The sequence below is a fragment of the Ailuropoda melanoleuca genome, chromosome 14 (assembly GCF_002007445.2).
Source record: "Ailuropoda melanoleuca isolate Jingjing chromosome 14, ASM200744v2, whole genome shotgun sequence".
Classification (NCBI taxonomy): domain Eukaryota; kingdom Metazoa; phylum Chordata; class Mammalia; order Carnivora; family Ursidae; genus Ailuropoda; species Ailuropoda melanoleuca.
This window is the reverse complement of record NC_048231.1, coordinates 71098786-71118040: the sequence shown is the minus strand read 5'-3', so window position 1 is coordinate 71118040 and position 19255 is coordinate 71098786. Positions and strand designations below refer to the sequence as shown.

General features: G+C 37.7%; 1 protein-coding gene across 1 annotated transcript in view; it reads right to left on the bottom strand.

The window, feature by feature from the left end:
- Positions 1 to 19255, bottom strand: part of KIAA1328 (KIAA1328 ortholog) — a 323965-nt gene that overhangs the window by 37022 nt on the left and 267688 nt on the right. Inside the window, 1 exon segment of the mRNA XM_034643054.1 lies at positions 11911 to 12092. Within this exon segment, the coding sequence (XP_034498945.1) occupies positions 11911 to 12092 (182 nt within the window).

Below are 19255 nucleotides of genomic sequence, written 5' to 3'. Positions count from 1 at the left end.
GAGACCCTCCAAAAAGTTAAGAATTATTGGTCTAAGACATAGGACAAGTTTATTCCTTTTTCTTAATTCTTTAAGTGCTATTCCTTATTAAGCTTCTGGAAAGCTATGTATCAGCTTTTAATTATACTCATTCCTTCTACAAAATTTGATTTCATATTAAGTATACCAACAATTACATACAGTTATGCATATTCATAAAACTACATATCTGTTTACACACACACACACACACACGCACAGACAACATACGCCTTCTAAAAATAAAAGTGCATGTGGTGCCTGGGTGGCTCAGTTGGTTAAGCGTCTGACTCTTGGTTTCAGCTCAGCTAATTATCTCAGGGTTGTGGGGGGGGGGTGTCAGGCTCCCTGCTCAGTGGGGAGTGTGCTCAAGATTCTCTCTCTCTCTCCCTCTCCTCCTATCCCCCCTTCCCCTGCTCATGCACTCTCTCTGAAATAAATAAATCTTTAAAAAAATAAATAAGTAAAAATAAAAGTGCTGATAAGAATATTATCCATTAGGGTGATAGGTTGTATAAATATGTTTGAATATATTTATGTAAATATACACATACATATATTTTTGCATACATAGATGAAACTGAACATAATGGAGCATATCCCGTTTACATGGACCTGGGTCTATGTCTGCCCATCCATTAGGCAACATCTCATGACAACATAACTTCTTAGAGTTCAACGTTTAGGAAAACTCTGTTTCTGGGCCCTTTGTTTTATTTCGCAGTTATGTTATACATGCAGTTTAAAGAATAAGTGATAAAGAAAATACCAGTATAACACTTTTGCAGATCAAGAAATGAAGTAGTGGCAGCAATGCCCTTTGGAAACATCAAGTCCATCCCTGATCACAGCCTCTTCTCACCTCCAGGAACCAGCTACTAATCTCATAACCATTCCCTTTCTATCCTTTGTAGTTCTACCATTTATGAATGCATCCCAAAACTGTGACTTAGTTTTGCTGCTTTTGCACTTTATAAAAATAGAAATATACTATAAATATTCTTTTGAAGACTTCTTTTGCTCAATATTATGTCCGTGAGATTCATCTGTGTTGATGATTTATGTAGCTGCAGGTTGTTTTCTTTGCTACATAGGATCCCACTGGATGCATTTATGATTTTCTATCCATTCTATTGATGGATATTTAGAGAATTTCTGGTTTGGGGCTATTATGAAGAACACTTGCTGTGGCAGAGGCCGCCAGTTATTCACCAAAATTCCCTCTGTCCAGAGCACCGGCTAGATTATATTTCCCAATCCCCCTGATAATTATGTGTGGTCGAGTGGAAAACTAGCAGATGTTGTATGTGCCATTTCAGGCCTATCCTATAAAAACCTTCCACATGTACTCTATACCTTCCTCCTTCTTGCTGACCTGTTATAACAGGGCCAACAGCTTCCTATAAAGGGCCACTTAGTAAATGTACTAGGCTTTGTGGGCCATTGAACTTGCGTTGCAGCTGTTCAACTCTGTGGTTGTAGCATGAAAGCATCTACAGACAATACACAAAAAATGGAAATTACTGTATTCTAATAAAACTTTATTTATGAAAACAAGCAGTGGGCCAGATTTGGCCACGAACAAAGTTTACTAACCTCTGTGTTATTATAATACTCAAGGTGATCTTGGAAGAAACTTCTTGCTCCTTAAGCTGTTGATATTTTTTTCTATTTGTTACCCACAGTTTAGCCTACCCAACTAAATATAGCTGCTATGAACATATTTGAAAGTTAATTGTTGTGTGTATGAGATTCTCTTTAGTATATATACTTAGAAACGGAATCTCTTGGATATGGGGTATTTGTTCTTTATCTTCAATAAATAATGCAAAACTGTTTTCCAAAGTGGTTGTATAAATTTACACTCTGATCAGCAGACAAGCATTCCTGGTGCTTTAGTCTTGCTAACATAAGAATGAAAATGAAAACACAACCTATCATAATTTGTGGGAGGCAGCTAAAGCAATGCTTAAAGAGAAACTTATGGTTTTACACACTTATATTAGAAAAGAAGAAAGATTTAAAATCATTGATCTCAGTTTTCAATTTAAGAAGCTAGGGAAAAAGAGCTAATTAAACCCAAATTAGTATAAGGTAAATAATAAAAATGAGAACAAGAATCAATGGAATAGAAAACAAGCACATAATAGACATAAATCAACAAAAAGAAAAGGCTGGGTTTTTTTCTTTAAAAAAACAGTAAAATTGATTATCCCCTCGCAAAGCTGATCAAGAGAGAAAATTAAAAATTACCAATATCAGGAATGAAAGAGGGATATCACTACAGATGTTAAGGCCATCAAAGAAAAGGCAGGTTATGAACAATTTTACGCCAATAAAGTCAACAACTTGGATGAAATGAGCAAATCACGTGAAAAGCAAAATTCAGCAAAACTGAACACAAAAGGAAACAACAAATATGCATAGTCCGGTATCTGTTAAAGAAAAATAAAATCCAAAATAAGAAAACCCACACACACACATACCATCACTACCAACACTAACAACAACAGCAACAACTCCAAGCCAGATGTTTCAATGGCGGATTCTATAAAACATGTTAAGGAAGAAATAATATCAATCTTACATGAACTCTTTCAGAAAACAGAGGAGAGAAAAAATACTACCTCATTTATTTTTTAAAAATTGTGGTAAAATACACATTTACCATTTTAACCATTTTAATGAGTACGATTTGTTGGTATTAGGTACATTCACAATATTGTGCAACCAACACACTATCTAATTCCAGACCTTTTTCATCACTTCAGACAAAAACCCTGTAACAACTAAGCAGTCATTCTCCATTTTCCCCTCCTAAGTCCCTGGTGACCATAAATCTGCTTTGTCTATTCTGGATATTTCATATGAATACAATCATACAACATGTGGCCTTTTGTGTCTTGCTTCTTTCAATTACCATAATTTTTCCTTTTCTGTTTTAATTTTAAATAGACTCCATCCCAGCAGGAGTCCGAGGTGGGGCTTGAAATCAGGATCCTGAGATCAAGAGTCAGACATTAACTGACTGAGCCACCCATGTGCCCCAGCATAAGTTCATTTATGCTTTAGCACATATCAGAACTTCCTTCCTTCTTATGGCTAAATTATATTCCATTGTATGGATATACTGCATTTTGTTTATCCATTCATCTGTTGATGGGCATTTGGGTCGTTCCCACCTTTTGGGTATTGTGAATAGAGCTGCTATGAATTACAAAATTTGTTTAAACACCTGTTGTCAATTATTTTGTATATACACCTCTGAGTACAATTGATGGGTCATATGGTAATTCTATGTTTAACTTACTGAAGAATTATCAAACCGTTTTCCATAGTGGCTCTATTATTTTAAATTCCCACTGACAATGTATGAGGGTTCTGATTTCTAGACATCCTCACCACCTTGTTATTTTCCATTTTTTAAATTATAATAATCACGTGGGTGTGGAGCAGTGTCTCACTGTGGTTTTGATTTGGATTTCCCCAATAATTAGTGATGTTGCACATTTTTTCATATGCTTATTAGCCATTTGAATATCTTCTTAAGAGAAATATCTATTCAAGCCCTTTGCCCAGGTTTTAATTGAGTTGTTTGTCTTTGTTATTGAGCTGTAAAAGTTCTTTATATATTCCGGATACTAGACCCATTGGAGATACAGGATGTGCAAATTTTTATCTCATTTTGTGGGGCATCTTTACATTCTATAGATAGTGTTCTTTGACACAAAAAATTTTTTCATTAAGTCCAATTTACCTATTTTTTCTTTGGTTGCTTGTGCTCTTAGTGTCATATCCAAGAGGCCACTGTCTAATATATGAACATGAAGATTTACACTGACGTTTTTACTTAAGAGTTTTATAGTTTTCATTCTTATTGTTAGCTCTTTGATTAATTTTGAGTTAATTTTTGTGTATGGCATGAAGTACATAAATGAAGAATCCAACTTCATTTTTTTGCATGTGGATATCCAGTTGTCCCAGCACCATTTGTTGAATACACTATCCGTTTGTTGAATTGTCTTGGTACCCTTGTTGAAAATCAATTGGCCAGAGATGTATGGGTTTATTTCTGGACTCAATTCTATTCTGTTGATTTCTCTCTTTATTTGTATCTAACCTCATGCCAGGTATAGGTATAACCTCAGTATAGTTTTGATTACTAAAGCTTTGTAGTAAATTTTGAAGATAGGAAGTATGATTGACTTCAACTTTGCTTCTCTTTTTCAAGATTATGTTGACTATTCGGGGACACTTGTAATTGTGCATGAATTCTGGAATTGGTTTTTCCATTTCCACACAAGCGATATTGGGAGTTTGACAGAGACTGCATTCAATCTGTAGATCACTTAGGGGGTGAAGTACTGACATCTTAACAATATTAAGTCCTTAAATCCATGAACACAAAATGTCTTTCTGCTTATTCAGGTCTTCTTTAATTTGTTTCAGCAATGTTTTGTACTGCTCAATGTACAAGTCTTATACTCTTGGTTAAATTTATTGCTAGGTATTTTATTGGTTTGATGTTATTATCAATGGAATTTTTTTTAAATTTCCTTTTCAGTAGTTCGTTACTAGTGTATAGAAATGCAAGTGATTTTTGAGTATTGAATTTTATCCTGCCACTTGGCTGAATTCATTTGTTAGCTCTAAGAGATTTTTGTGCATCCTGTAGGATCTTCTATATATAAAATCATATTGTCTGCTTAAACAGTTTAACTTTTTCCTTTCCAATGTGGATATGTTTTATTTCTTTTTCTTCTCTAACTGCTCTGGCTAGAACTTCCAGCACAAGGTTGAACAGAAGTGGCAAAAGCAGGGATACTTGTCTTGTTCCAGATCTCAGGGGGTAAGCTTTCCGTCTTTTACAACTGAATATGATGTTAGCTATGGGTTTTTCATATACGCGCTTTACCATGTTAGGAAGTTTCCTTTTATTACCACTTTATTACCATGATTGTTTTTATCATGAAAGAGTATTGGATTTTGTCAAATTTTTTTTTGTGTCAGGTTGATGTTCCTTTTCCCCCATCATTTTTTTTTTTTTTTAAAGTAGGCTCCATGCCCAATGTGGGTCTTGAACTCATGACCCTGAGATCAAGAGTTGCATGCTCTACTGACAAAGTCAGCCAGGCGTTCTTCCCCTTCATTCTATTGATATGTGGTATATTGCACTGATTGGTTTTTGTATGTTGAACTACCTTTGCATTCCTGGGCTAAATCCCACTTTGTATGTAATTCTTTTAATATGCTGCTGCATTCAGTTTTATTAGTATTTTATTGAGGAGATTTTCATCTATATTCATGGTGATATTGGTGTGTAGTTTTCCTGTGATGTCTTTGTCTGGCTCTGCCATCAGAGTAATGCCTGAAATGAGCAAAGACGTGTTCCTTCTTCTATTTTTTTGGAAGAGTTCCAGAAGGATTCGTGTTACTTCTTTAAATATTTGGTGGAATTTACCAGGGAAGCCATCTGCTTCAAGTCCTGGGCTTGTCTTTTTTGGGAGGTTTTTGATTGCTGACTTAATCACTTTACTTGTTTGGGTCTATTCAGATTTCCTATCCTTCTTGAGTCAGTTTTGGTAGTTTATGTTTTTTTAGGAATTTGTCCATTTCATCTATGGTTGTCTAATTTGTTGGCTTTGATGTGTCTATTGTTTGTCTCAACTATTACTTTTTTACTTCAGGCAGCAGTGGTGCGTTCACTTGGTTTTTAATGTTTGCAAGCAATGTCCTACATGTAGTTGCTTTTCTGTCCCGAGAAAGGTCACGTTTAAGAAAAATCCTGTGTCAATCCTTTAGGAAATAGGTGAAAAGAGACAAACACAATTCCTTGAGAACAAGATCTGTTCTGCTTCCTCTGGGACCAGGTGCTCATACCTGGAACTCAGGATGCCATCTTCAAGAATGCTGCCATGCTGGGGATGGGGATGGGACAAGGCTAACTTAAAATTCCACTAAGTTCTCCGACCATGTTTCAGTGGACTTTTTGTTGGCTAAGCATTTGCTTGATTTTTATTAACCTTTCACTATCTTTCAGAGTTCTCATAAGGCTGATTCTGGCAGTTTTGCCAGTATTTTCAGTATTTTGGGGAGCCGGGGGGGGGCTCTGGAAGTCTCTACTCTGCCATTTTTGCTGACATCCTCTTGACTTATTTATGACACAGCATAACTCTGTTACCAAACTCTGACAAGGTCATTACCAAAGAAAGGTATTACACACCAGTATCTCCCAATCAGTGTTATTCATCAAATTAACAGAAGAAAGAAGAAAACGCATGGTCATCTCAACAGGTACACAAAAAAAGACCTGATCAAATTTAACACTTAGCTATGATAAAGACTCTCAGTAAAATGAGGAGGGAACTTTCTTAACCTGATAAAGAGCATTTACAAAAAAAAAAAAAAAAAAAAAAAACTATAGCTAAAATCATACTAAATGGTGGTAGACCGCTTTCCCTATGAGATCAGGACCTCCTTATGGAAGTTCACTTTTACCATTTTATTCTACATTGTAATAGAAGTCCTAGGCAATATAATGAGATAAGAAAAAGAAATAAAAAGCATAAAGACTGGGAAAAAATTAGTTGCTATGGACTGAACTGTGCTCCCCCACTCTCCCCAAATTCATGTGTTGAAGTCCTAATCTTCAGTACACCTCAGAATGTGACTGTATTTGGAGATAGGATCTTTAAAGATGTTATTAAGGCTAAATGAGGTCATATAGGTGGCCTTTAGTCTCATATGATCCTTTGTCCTTAAAAGAAGAGAGAGACAGGGGGCACCTGAGTGGCTCAGTCAGTTAAGCAGCAGAGTCTCAATTTTGGCTCGGGTCAGGATCTCTCAGTCAGTAGATTGATCCCCGCATCAGGCTCCGAGTTCAGTGCAGAGTCTGCTTCAGATTCTACCTCCCTCTTCCCTCCAGCTCATACTCTCTCTCTCTCGAATAAATAAAATAAATAAAAGCTTAAAAAAAAAAGGGAGAGAGACACACCAGGAATGTACGCTCATAGCGAAAAGGCCATTTGAGGATACGGAAGGCAGAAATGTGCAAACCCAGAAAGGAACTCTGTCTCGAGAAAGGTCATGTTTAAGAAAAACCCTGTGTTAGGGGTGCCTGGGTGGCACAGTCGTTAAGCGTCTGCCTATGGCTCAGGGCGTGATCCCAGCATTCTGGGATCGAGCCCCACATCAGGCTCCTCTGCTAGGAGCCTGCTTCTTCCTCTCCCACTCCCCGTGCTTGTGTTCCCTCTCTCGCTGGCTGTCTCTATCTCTGTCAAATAAATAAATAAAATCTTTAAAAAAAAAAAGAAAAAAGAAAAATCCATGTTAGACTAGAAAGGAACATGAGTGAGCATTTCATGAAGAATGGAAAGGTACTATATCTTAATTGTATAGGTATATACAACTGTCAAAGTTTATCAAACTGAATTTGAGACCTATGCAGTTTTACTGTATGTAAATTAAATCTCAATCAGAATAAAAGAAAAATTTAAAAACCCTACAGTTTTCTTGATTCTCAAGGCAGTGCTGTTTTTAAGACCACACTCTACTGATATCTCTTTGACACTGCCAATCAATCACCATAGGTCCTGTGGTCAAAAGGTCTAACTGATTAGATCTTTATAGCTGGGAAATGGGGCAACGACACAGAAAGAAAAATCTATCTGTCTATCTATCTATCTATCTATCATCTATCTATCATTGATCGTGTTATACTAATTCATTCAACAAATACATAATGAGTACCTACTACATGTTAAGCAATGTTCTTATGGGGATGCAACAGTAAAATACAGAGTGTTCATATTCTAGTGGGAGAAGATACAAAATACAAAAAAAGTAAATTGTATAGTATTTTGAGATACTTCTATTGTAGAGAATGGGAAATGTCGAGCTTCTGGTTTAAGTGCCAATATTTCATATACAGCAACTTCAACTCTTAATGCTGGTCTCTTGCATTTGAATTCCTTTTTAAAAGGGAAAAAAACTATAGCTAAAACTATGGGGCCTTCAACCAGTGATATCTGCTGTATATTACATAGCCTAAAAAAGCCCAAAGACAAAAAGGAAGGCATGGTCAATACCATCAGTTAAATCCAAATTACTTTAGGTTCAGCCTCTCTTGAAGTTTTAAGAAGACTCAGAGATCCATGAAGAAGGAACAAACAGGCATAGCTCTAAATGTAGTAGGGGGCTTTGGGATGCCTTTATAGCCTCATTTAGAAATGGGCAATGGCAAGCCCTGAGGTCAAACATTTCGATTCTGGAACATGTCTGCTCAGTGGTCTCACAGCTTCTGCTAGCCTGTCAGCATCACACACAAAAAAAATGCCCTCAGCTTCGAAGGCTCTTATGAAAGGGAATCAGTGATTGATAAGAAAAGGGCAGTTCAAGGCAAGCTGGGAGAGGAAAAACAAACAAACAAACAAACACCCCTGAGTAGGGAGGTGTTTGGAATGAACAGTGTCTGTTTCCAGATTTGTGCCTTTGGCTTAAAAGTTCTTGACTCAAGTTTAGATTTTCCTAGGTAATATCTCCTTGTTACACATAGCTCAATAAAGGCAACTAAAATAGACTATTCCAAGCATTGATGATTGAAAAACAATTTATATTTTAAGTATAATTCTAACAATACTGTACACATTGTTGTGATTCCAAGGTTGTTTCTTGAGACAAGACTCAGGTCTTTATATATTTAGTATCAATAAAGTTGACAGAATGGTGAGAAGAACAGAAAAGGTAGAGGAATAAGAGACTGATAATAAAGATTAATGGTCCTGCAGTAAACATCCTATGTGGTACTTAATGATTAAAGACAACAAAAGAAACAAAGAAGAAAAGTATGTTAAAAATTTTAGACACACTAAAGAAAGGAAAGCAATTAAGGAGACACTAAACCAAGCAGTGTGACTGAGGCAATTAGTGCTGGGTCACTGGCCTTATGATAAACAGGGTGTCCAAACCTCTTGCAGCACACTTGTAAAGCCCATCTCCCATCTGGCTGCATGCCACCATACATGCCGATGCTCTGTTCTGTAATCTGTGCATACCAGCTCTGCAATGAGCAGAATGACTTAGAGGGGCAACTTCAGCTCCTCGATCATCAGGTATACAGTAATTTGGCAATGGCTCCATATCAGAATAAAAGAAGAGAAAAATACGTGACTATCCTTTTTTTCTTTCCTTTTTTTTGGGGGGGCGGGGAGCGTGAGTGCGTTGAATGGGACAGGGAGGGGCAGAGGGAGAAGCAGAGAGAGAATCTTAAGCAGACTCCATGCTCAGGTTAGAGCTCAACGTGGGGCTCAATCTCATGATGCTGAGATCATGACCTGAGCTGACATCAAGAGCTGGACACTTAACTGACTGAGCCACCCAGGCACCCCTTACATGACAATCTTTCTTATAAGTAGAAAGAAAAAAGTTAATTCCTGTGAACACCTTAAAACAAAACTCTCTTAAAAAAAATGAGAAAGTTTCTACTTTTTTCCCACTGCAACACTACAACCTTTCCCCACCAAAAAAAAAAAAAAAAAAAAAAAAAAAAAAAAAAAAAAAAAAAAGAAAGAAAGAAAAGAAAAAGGAAAAAAGCTAATGAAAAAAATAAAACCGTGAGTGAAAACTGTTTCTGAAAACTTTGCGGAATTTTAACAGCTTTGTCTTGGTTAAATTGATTGGTATAGCAACATTATAAAATGACTATTAGGATTCATTGTGCACAACAGAAAGTGCTGAAATGTCAGCAGACTATACAACAAAAAGTAATGGGTTCTGAACCCCTGTTAGTCAAAAATGATTTTGTTTCAAATTAGAAATTGATTTTTTTTGGACACAAGCCCTTTCCAGGCTTATAGCTTCCATAGCTGGGCCCGGGAGAGATTAACCTCCAGCACTGTAAGGGCTGGCCTGATGGTACCTTTCTCAAAGTGCCTTTCCAACTGCAGCCTTCTGATGTGACTATGGTCTTAACCAATAACACAAGTCATTTGTCCCTTTGCTATTACACTTTATTTTTCTCATTTTGCCATTTTATTTTAGTGCTGGCACACAACACAAATTTGTTGACAAGTGAACAGAAAACTATGTTAAGACTTGCAGTGTAACCACCACACACACCAGTTTTGATTGGTTCTCTATTCTCCAAAGTGCAATGACTAAGAAGAGAATACAAGTTTCTCATCTCTCAAGGACTCACAGAGCAAATAAAGAAGATTCTATCTCAGAGATGAAGTCTCCTCAATCTCATTTTTGTTTCTACAAAGACAAAAGTTGTTCTAAGTTGTCCTGATGCAATGGAGGTCTGTAGAACTTCTGCCTTATGTCAAATAAAACGTACTTGCTTTTCAAGATGTGGATGCTTTCTCTTCTGAATCTTGGACTAATTATCATCTCTCAATTATTTGGAAGAAGATTAAACAATTTCTAGATTAATCATAGTTAAAACCAAAAATCATGACAAAGGCAGCAGGTAATGGGAGTATGGTATACAAGATCTTCTAACAAAACACTGCCCATTTTTCAAACAAATACATGTAAGAGTGGCTAGAGAGATTATGAAAAGTTGGTTGCTTAATACCAGAGGTGGGCAGGTGCCAGCCCAGTAAAAAAAAGAGGTAAATATGTGGATGGAACCAGACTGTATTATGCAAAGTGAAGTAAGTCAGCCAGAGAAAGGCAAATACCATATGATCTCACTTGTGTATGGAATTTAAGAAAGAAAACAGACGAACATATGGGGTAGCGGGGAAGGAGAGAGGTAAACAAGCTATAAGTGGCCCTTAAGGAGAGAGAACAAAAGGGGCTGATGGAGGGAGGTGGGTGAGGGATGGGCTAGATCGGTGATGGGCATTAAAGAGGGCACTTGTGATGAGCACTGGGTGTTGTATGGAAGTGGTGAATCACTGAATTCTACTCCAGAAACCAATACTGCACTGTATGTTAACTACCTAAAATTTAAATTAAAAAAAAAAAAAGAAGGAAGTCAGGGTTAATGGTTGTGAGCAGGTAAGACAGATATCTGAGGAAGAGGTGTGAGCAGAGGGGCTCCAAGGCTTTTTGCAGTCCTTTCTTGCCTGTAATCTCTCTGTACAATGAAGTTCAGTCCTGCTGCATTCTGCTGTGAAGTCCCTCCCTTGATAATCTCAGGAGAGGTGAAGCCATAAGCCAGTCCAGAAACAATCAGGAAACACAATTAAAGTTTGGGCACTTCACTCAACATTTCACACAGTTATTTTATAATTGATTTCTTTTAAAATATCTGTGACATCTGGGTGCCTAGCTGGCTCACCTGGTGGAGTGCGCAACTCGATCTCGAGGTCGTGAGTTCGGGCTCCATGTTGGGTGTAGAGATTACATAAAAATAAAATCTTAAAAAAATCTGCGACATCTAAAGTAGGAAGAATTACTGGCAATTAAAAGACTGCTAGGCAATATATGCTTCAGACTTATAAAGTTTTGTTTTAGCCACAATGTAGAATTGTCTATGACCTCTCCTTCATGCTTCCCATATTTCTAGTTAATTGAGAATTAACTATATTTGTTAGAGTTTACTCTCCCAGCAGAAATTTACATTCAATTTCCTGTCCTCTTTATTCACTTTAAACATTATTTTATGCCTATAACCATACTTACCGTTAAATCAGCCTTACGGTTTGCTGCTTACAAAGAGGGACAAATCAGTTTCTTATAAGAGTATTCTAAGAGAAAGGCTGATGCAATTCAGTGATCTAGCAGATGTGCCACCTGTGGCCTTGCAGACACATGTCAGTTGGTTAATATACTTAACTCTCGTTCAGGGTTGTAGAAATCATCTGGAGTTCACGGCTAGCACCCACCAGCAACTACTGGCCCCGGAACAGCTTCTCCTTTTGCTATTAGAGATACTAAGCTTACCTCTTTGGGGTCGATGTGTATCTTTCTTTTGACATGTCCATAGGGTATCATCTTCTGTATGTGATTGAAACCCAACTGTCTTCTTCTCCCTTCTAGTCTCACCGCTGTTAGTGGACTCTTGGTACTTTCTGATGGATGATGATGCTCCTAGCAGCCAGCCGTCACATTTTGACTTCAATAAACTGAAAAGAATAACATGAATGAACTATAGAGAGTATAGATGGGGGTGCATGATCACATAAAAGCATATGAATTCAGCATGAGTTGAAATGCAATTCATGGCAGTAAGAACTTTTTATTTTTTATTGAAGTATAATTTGAATAATTTACTGAAGGTCTATTTTGTATCTTGTCACAATAATTTTAGAGAAGAAATGGTCTTTATCCTCAAAAAGCTTATATTTGGAGTTGGGGAAATGAGACTCAGACCCACGAAACTGCTAATAAAACCACAGAGTATGACTGAGAACCAGAATATCTGTAGAAATAAAAAGTATGCTAAAACACGACTTGCCTAACTAAAATGTTTCCAAGTACTAAAATTGAACATTAGGGATTAAAATATGACCAATTTGCTTCAAAATGCATTTGTGTTTCTCATTTTCAATTGTTTACAGTATTTATTATGCACCCAGAGTATGTAAGGAGCAGTACAATGGTGCACGTGGAATAACTGGTCTCTGTCCTCACATAATTCATTATAAAGTCAACAAGGCAAGTATAGAGTAAAAGGAATTTTAATTAAAATAAACACATGTGCATATGTTTTTCTCTCTAATAAACATGTTCCCACCATTAACACATTTACTCTTATAACATTTTATTTTTTAGGGAGAAATGTTCCAGTGATGTATATTCCTTACTATTCTATCAGCCTCTTGCTTTACACTTAAACTCACTACAGACTCACGACACTTTGGTTTTGTCTTCTACATGCCCAAAATCAATGTGAGAGTTAGAGTGAAAAAAAAAAGAGAGAAGACGTTTACTCCAAAAGTAGAGTCTAAATATGAAGATGCTTCAATTCCCCAGAAGTAGAGGTAATCTCTAAATGAGAATAAGTTGACAGAGTATTACTGCATCCATTACTAATCTCAGGGGGCTCTTGACCAGGATTCAAATCATGTAAACCCACCCAAGTCATTGGGCTTCTGCTTTATGTTGATCAGAATTTTCAATAATGTTTGCTTATATCATAATTTACTAATAAAAACCAATAAATTAAATGGCTTTATGCTTGGAATGATACAAAGAAAAACTATCAACAGTATGGCTTTATATGGGAGTAATGCAGTGTATTAAATTTATACTTTAAACTTTTTTTTTTTTTTTTTTTTTTTTACCAGAACTCAAGGATCACTTTCCCATGTGGTCTCACCAGTGGATGTGTGTCTTAGCTCATATAACTTCTATTCATGGGACAGGAAACGGAAGAGAATAAAACTACCTCACTGTGAATGTAAGATAAATTTACTTTAACCTAGAAGCTCCAGATGCAGGCAAATCCAAGGACTACACCTCTGCTTGTTTCTTCTTTTTCTCTTCTTTCTTTCTTTCTTTCTTTCTTTCTTTCTTTCTTTCTTTCTTTCTTTCTTTCTTTCTTCTTTCTTTTCCTTCCTTCCTTCCTTCCTTCCTTCCTTCCTTCCTTCCTTCCTTCCTTCCTCTTTCTCTCTTTCCCTCCCTCCCTCTCTCTCTCTTTCTTTCTTTAGAGAGAGAGAGAGAGCATGCCTGAGTTGGGGGGTGGGAAGGGGCAGAGGGAGAGGGAAAGAAAGAATCCCAAGCAGACTCCACACGGGGCATGGAGCCCACAGTGGGACTCGATCAATCCCATGACCCTCAGATCACAACCTGAGTGCAAATCAGGAGTCAGACACATAACCAACAGAGCCACCCAGGTGCCCCCATCTCTGCCTGTTGTTTTTCTTTTAAAAAGATTTTATTAATTTGAGAGAGAGAGAGAGTGCTTGTGTTCTGTGCTCACTCTCTCTCTTTCAAATAAACCTGATCCTCTATCTCAACAGGGGACTTGGCTTCTAATTTCTTTAAAATAAAGATGACTACAAAAAATTTCCTATTTCCTTTGCATTTATTTGCATCTTTACCTATTTACTATTCCTCTGTTAATGTCTCAGAAGAAATTCACACCTTTTATTCATATTTTTTTTAAAAAAGATTTTATTTATTTATTTGACAGAGAGACAGCCAGTGAGAGAGGGAACACAAGCAGTGGGAGTGGGAGAGGAAGAAGCAGGCTCCCAGCGAGGAGCCCGATGTGGGACTCCATCCCAGAACGCCAGGACACGCCCTAAGCCAAAGGCAGACTCTTAACGACTGAGCCACCCAGGCGCCCCTATTCATATTCTTGACATCACTGACCTATGCCCTCTGTGACTATGACCTGTCAATTATCTCCTTTTTTTTTTTATAATTTACAAAATCCTCCTTTCAACTGGATTCTTTCCTAGGATCACAAACGAGACTTTTCACTAAAAAGCAAAACCTAAACCTAAAACCAGAAACTCTTCCCTTAAGTAGGAAAGTATAATCCTCAGTGTCAGTGAGGGTGCAGGGACAAGAGCATTGTAACACATTCCTGGAGGAACTGCAAATTGGTTAGACTTTTGGTGAGTGATTTGTCAGCACAAAATAAAAATGCACCTACCTCCTAACAATTCTGAGAAGTTACCTATAGAATTACATTAACAACAGCAAGAGGGTATTTGTTCAAGGACAGTCATTGCAGATTTATTTGTAATAGGGGAAAACAGAAGGCAAATATTCAATAGAAGAATGAGTTAGAAATATGAGAGAAATCATATGATAATTGTCTTTCTCTGCTTGACTTATTTCACTTAGCATTATCTCCTCCAGTGCCATCCATGTTGCAGCAAATGTTAAGAATTCGTTCTTTCTGATAGCTGAGTAATATTCCATTGAATATATGGACCACAGCTTCTTAATCCAGTCATCTGTTGAAGGGCATCTCGGCTCCTTCCACAATTTAGCTATTGTGGACAATGCTGCTATGAACATTGGGGTGCATATGGCCCTTCTCTTCACTACATCTGTATCTTTGGGGTAAACACCCAGTAGTGCAATGGCTGGGTCAGAGGGTAGCTCAATTTTTAACTTTTTAAGGGACCTCCACACTGTTTTCCAGAGTGGCTGTACCAACTTGCATTCCCACCAACAATGTAGGAGCGATCCCCTGTCTCCACATCCCCTCCAACAATTGTTTCTTGCCTTGTCTATTTTTGCCATTCTAACTGGCGTAAGGTGGTATCTCAGTGTGGTTTTGATTTGAATTTCCCTGATGGCTAATGATTTTGAACATTTTTTCATGTGTCTGTTAGCCATTTGTATGTCTTCATTGGAAAAGTGTCTGTTCATATCTTCTGCCCATTTTATGATTTGTTTATTTGTTTCTCGTGTATTGAGTTTGAGAAGTTCTTTGTAGATCTTGGATACCAGTCCTTTATCTGTGGTGTCCTTTGCAAATATATTCTCCCATTCCGTGGGCTGTCTCTTAGTTTTTTTGACTGTTTCCTTGGCTGTGCAGAAGCTCTTTATCCTGATAAAGTCCCATAAGTTCATTTTATCTTTTATTTCTCTTGCCTTTGGAGATGTGTCGTGAAAAAGGTTGCTCTGGCCGATGTCATAGAAGTTGTTGCCTATGTTCTCCTCTAGAATTTTGATGGATTCCTGTCTCACATTGAGGTCTTTCATCCATTTGGAGTTTATTTTTGTGTATGGTGTGAGAGAGTGGTCAAGTTTCATTCTTTTGCATGTAGCTGTCCAATTTTCCCAGCACCATTTATTGAAGAGACTGTCTTTTTTCCACCGGATGTTTTTTCCTGCTTTATCAAAGATTAGTTGCCCAAAGAGCCGAGGGTCCATTTCTGGGTTCTCTATTCTGTTCCATTGGTCGATGTGTCTGTTTTTGTGCCAGTACCATGCTGTCTTTGTGATCACAGCTTTGTAGTACAGCTCGAAATCCGGCATTGTGATGCCCCCAGCTTTGTTTTTCCTTTTCAACAGTTCCTTGGAGATTCGGGGCCTTTTCTGGTTCCATACAAATTTAAGGACTATTTGTTCCAGTTCTTTGAAAAATGTCCTCGGTATTTTGATCGGGATAGCATTGAAAGTGTAGATTGCTCTGGGTAGTATGGACATTTTAACTATGTTAATTCTTCCAATCCATGAGCATGGAATATTTTTCCATCTTTTTATGTCTTCCTCAATATCTTTCAAAAGTGATCTATAGTTTCTAGCATATAGGTCCTTTACGTCTCTGGTTAAGTTAATTCCAAGGTAACGCATGGTTTTTGGTGTTATTGTAAATGGGATGGATTCCCTAATTTCTCTTTCTTCAGTCTCGTTATTCGTGTATAGAAATGCAACTGATTTCTGGGCATTGATTTTGTATCCTGCCACCTTACTGAATTGTTCTATAACTTCTAATAGTTTGGGAGTGGATTCCTTTGGGTTTTCCATATAGAGTATCATGTCATCTGCAAAGAGAGACAGTTTGACTTCTTCTTTGCCGATTTGGATACCTTTGATCCCTTTTTGTCTTCTGATTGCTGTTGCAAGGACTTCTAGTACTATGTTGAATAATAGTGGCGAGAGTGGGCATCCTTGTCGTGTTCCTGATCTTAAGGGAAAGGCTTCCAGCTTTTCCCCATTGAGAATAATGCTTGCAGTAGGCTTTTCATAGATGGCTTTTATGAGATTGAGAAATGTACCCTCTATTCCTACACTCTGAAGGGTTTTAATCAGGAAAGGATGCTGTATTTTGTCAAATGCTTTTTCTGCATCAATTGAGAGGATCATATGGTTCTTGAGTCTTTTCTTGTTGATATGATGTATCACATTGATTGATTTGCGAGTGTTGAACCATGCTTGCATCCCAGGTATGAATCCCACTTGGTCATGATGGATAATCCTTTTAATGTACTGTTGGATTCTATTAGCAAGGATCTTGTTGAGGATTTTGGCATCCATATTCATTAGAGAAATCGGTCTGTAATTCTCCTTTTTGAGGGGGTCTTTGCCTGGTTTGGGGATCAAGGTAATATTAGCCTCATAGAATGAGTTTGGTAGCTTTCCTTCTGTTTCTATTTTTTGAAATAGCTTTAGGAGAATAGGTATTATTTCTTCTTTGAATGTTTGGTAGAATTCCCCAGGAAAACCGTCTGGGCCTGGAGTTTTATTATTTGGAAGGTTGTTTATCACTGACTCAATTTCTTCATAGTTAATTGGCCTATTTAAGAAATCTATTTCTTCCTGTTTCAGTCTTGGTAGTTTATAGGTTTCCAGGAAGGCCTCCATCTCTTCCAGATTGTTTAGTTTTTTGGCATATAGCTGTTGATAAAAGTTTCTAATAATCCTTGCAATTTCAATGGTGCTGGTCGTGACCTCTCCCTTTTCAGTCATAATTTTAATAATCTCAGTCCTTTCTCTTTGTTTTTGGACAAGTTTTGCCAGTGGTCTATCAATTTTATGGATTCTCTCAAAGAACCAGCTTCTAGTCCTGTTGATCTGCTCTACTGTGGTTCTGGTCTCTAATTCATTGATTTCTGCTCTAATCTTGGTCAACTCCTTCCTTGTCAGTGGGTTAGGCCTGTCCCTCTGTTGCTGTTCCAGTTTCTTGAGGTGAGAATATAGAAACTGCATTTTAGATTTTTCTATTCTTTTGAGTGAGGCTTGGATGGCTATGTATTTCCCCCTTAGGACTGCCTTTGCAGTATCCCATAGGTTTTGGACCGTTGTGTATTCATTCTCGTTGGTCTCCATAAATTGTTTAATTTGTTTTTTGATTTCCTGGTTTATCGAGTCATTCTTGAGCAGGATGGTTCTTAGCCTCCAAGTGTTTGAGTTTCTTCCAGGTTTTTCCTTGTGGTTGAGTTCCAATTTCAGAGCGTTGTGGTCTGAGAATATGCAGGGGATAATTTCAATCTTTTGGTATTGGCTGAGACCTGTTTTGTGTCCCAGAGCATGATCTATTCTTGAGAATGTTCCATGGGCATTTGAATAGAATGAGTATTCTTTGGTTCTGGGGTGTAGTGTTCTATATATATCTATGAGGTCCAACTCGTCGAGTATGGCATTCAAAGCCTTTGATTCTTTGCTTAGTTTTTGCCAGGGTGTTCTGTCTATTTCTGATAGTGGGGTGTTGAGGTCCCCTACTATTACTGTGTTCTTATCTATATGTCTCTTTATTTTGGTTAAGAGTTGGCTTGTGTATCTTGCTGCTCCCCTGTTGGGGGCATATATATTAATAATTGTCATATCCACTTGTTGAATACTTCCTTTAAGAATAATATAGTGCCCTTCTGTATCTCTCTCTATGGCCTCTAGTTTAAAATCCAGTCTATCTGATATGAGAATTGCTACTCCAGCTTTCTTTTGAGGTCCATTTGCGTGGAAGATGGTACTCCATCCCCTTACTCTAAGTCTGAATGCATCTTTGGGTTCAAAATGAGTCTCTTGTAGACAGCAAATGGATGGGTCATGTCTTTTTATCCAATCTGCAACCCTGTGGCGTTTTATGGGAGAGTTTAAGCCATTTAGATTGATAGAGATTATTGACAGATATGATTTTAATGATGCCATTTCTCTTTAAAGTCTTTGTATCGGTTGTGACTTGCTGCTCTGTATCACTCTTGGGGCCTTTTTACCTTTATAGAGCCCCCCTTAATATCTCCTGTAGGGCTGGTTTCGTGGTTACGAAATTGGTTAATGATTGGCGATTTTGGAACGTCTTTATTTCTCCATCAATTCTGAATGACAGCTTTGCTGGATAAAGGATCCTTGGCTGCATGTTTTTCTCTGAAAGAGCTTTAAAAATGCCCCCCCAAGCCTTTCTCTCATTCCAGGTCTCTGTAGACAGGTCTGACGTAATCCTGATACCTTTGCCTTGGTACGTGAGAAATTTCTTTGCCCTGGCCGCTTTCAATACTGTATCCTTGGATCTAATATTTGCGAATTGCACTATGACATGCCGTGGCGTAGGTTTGTCCTGGTTGAGCTTGGATGGGGTCCTCTCTGCCTCTTGGACACGAATGCTTGTTTCCCTTGCTAGATTAGGGAAGTTTTCAGCTACAATTTGTTCAAATATCTCTTCTAGACCTCTGTTTTTCTCCACCCCTTCAGGGATGCCGATGATTCTGACATTGGATCGTTTCATAGAGTCAGTAATCTCCCGTAATCTACATTCGTGGGCGTGGATTTTTTTAAGACCAGCTTCTATTTTCGTTTTTTCTTCTACTAACCCATCCTCCAATTCGCTAACGCGTTCCTCTGCCTCGGTGACCCTGGCCGTCAGAGCCTCTAGTTTTGACTG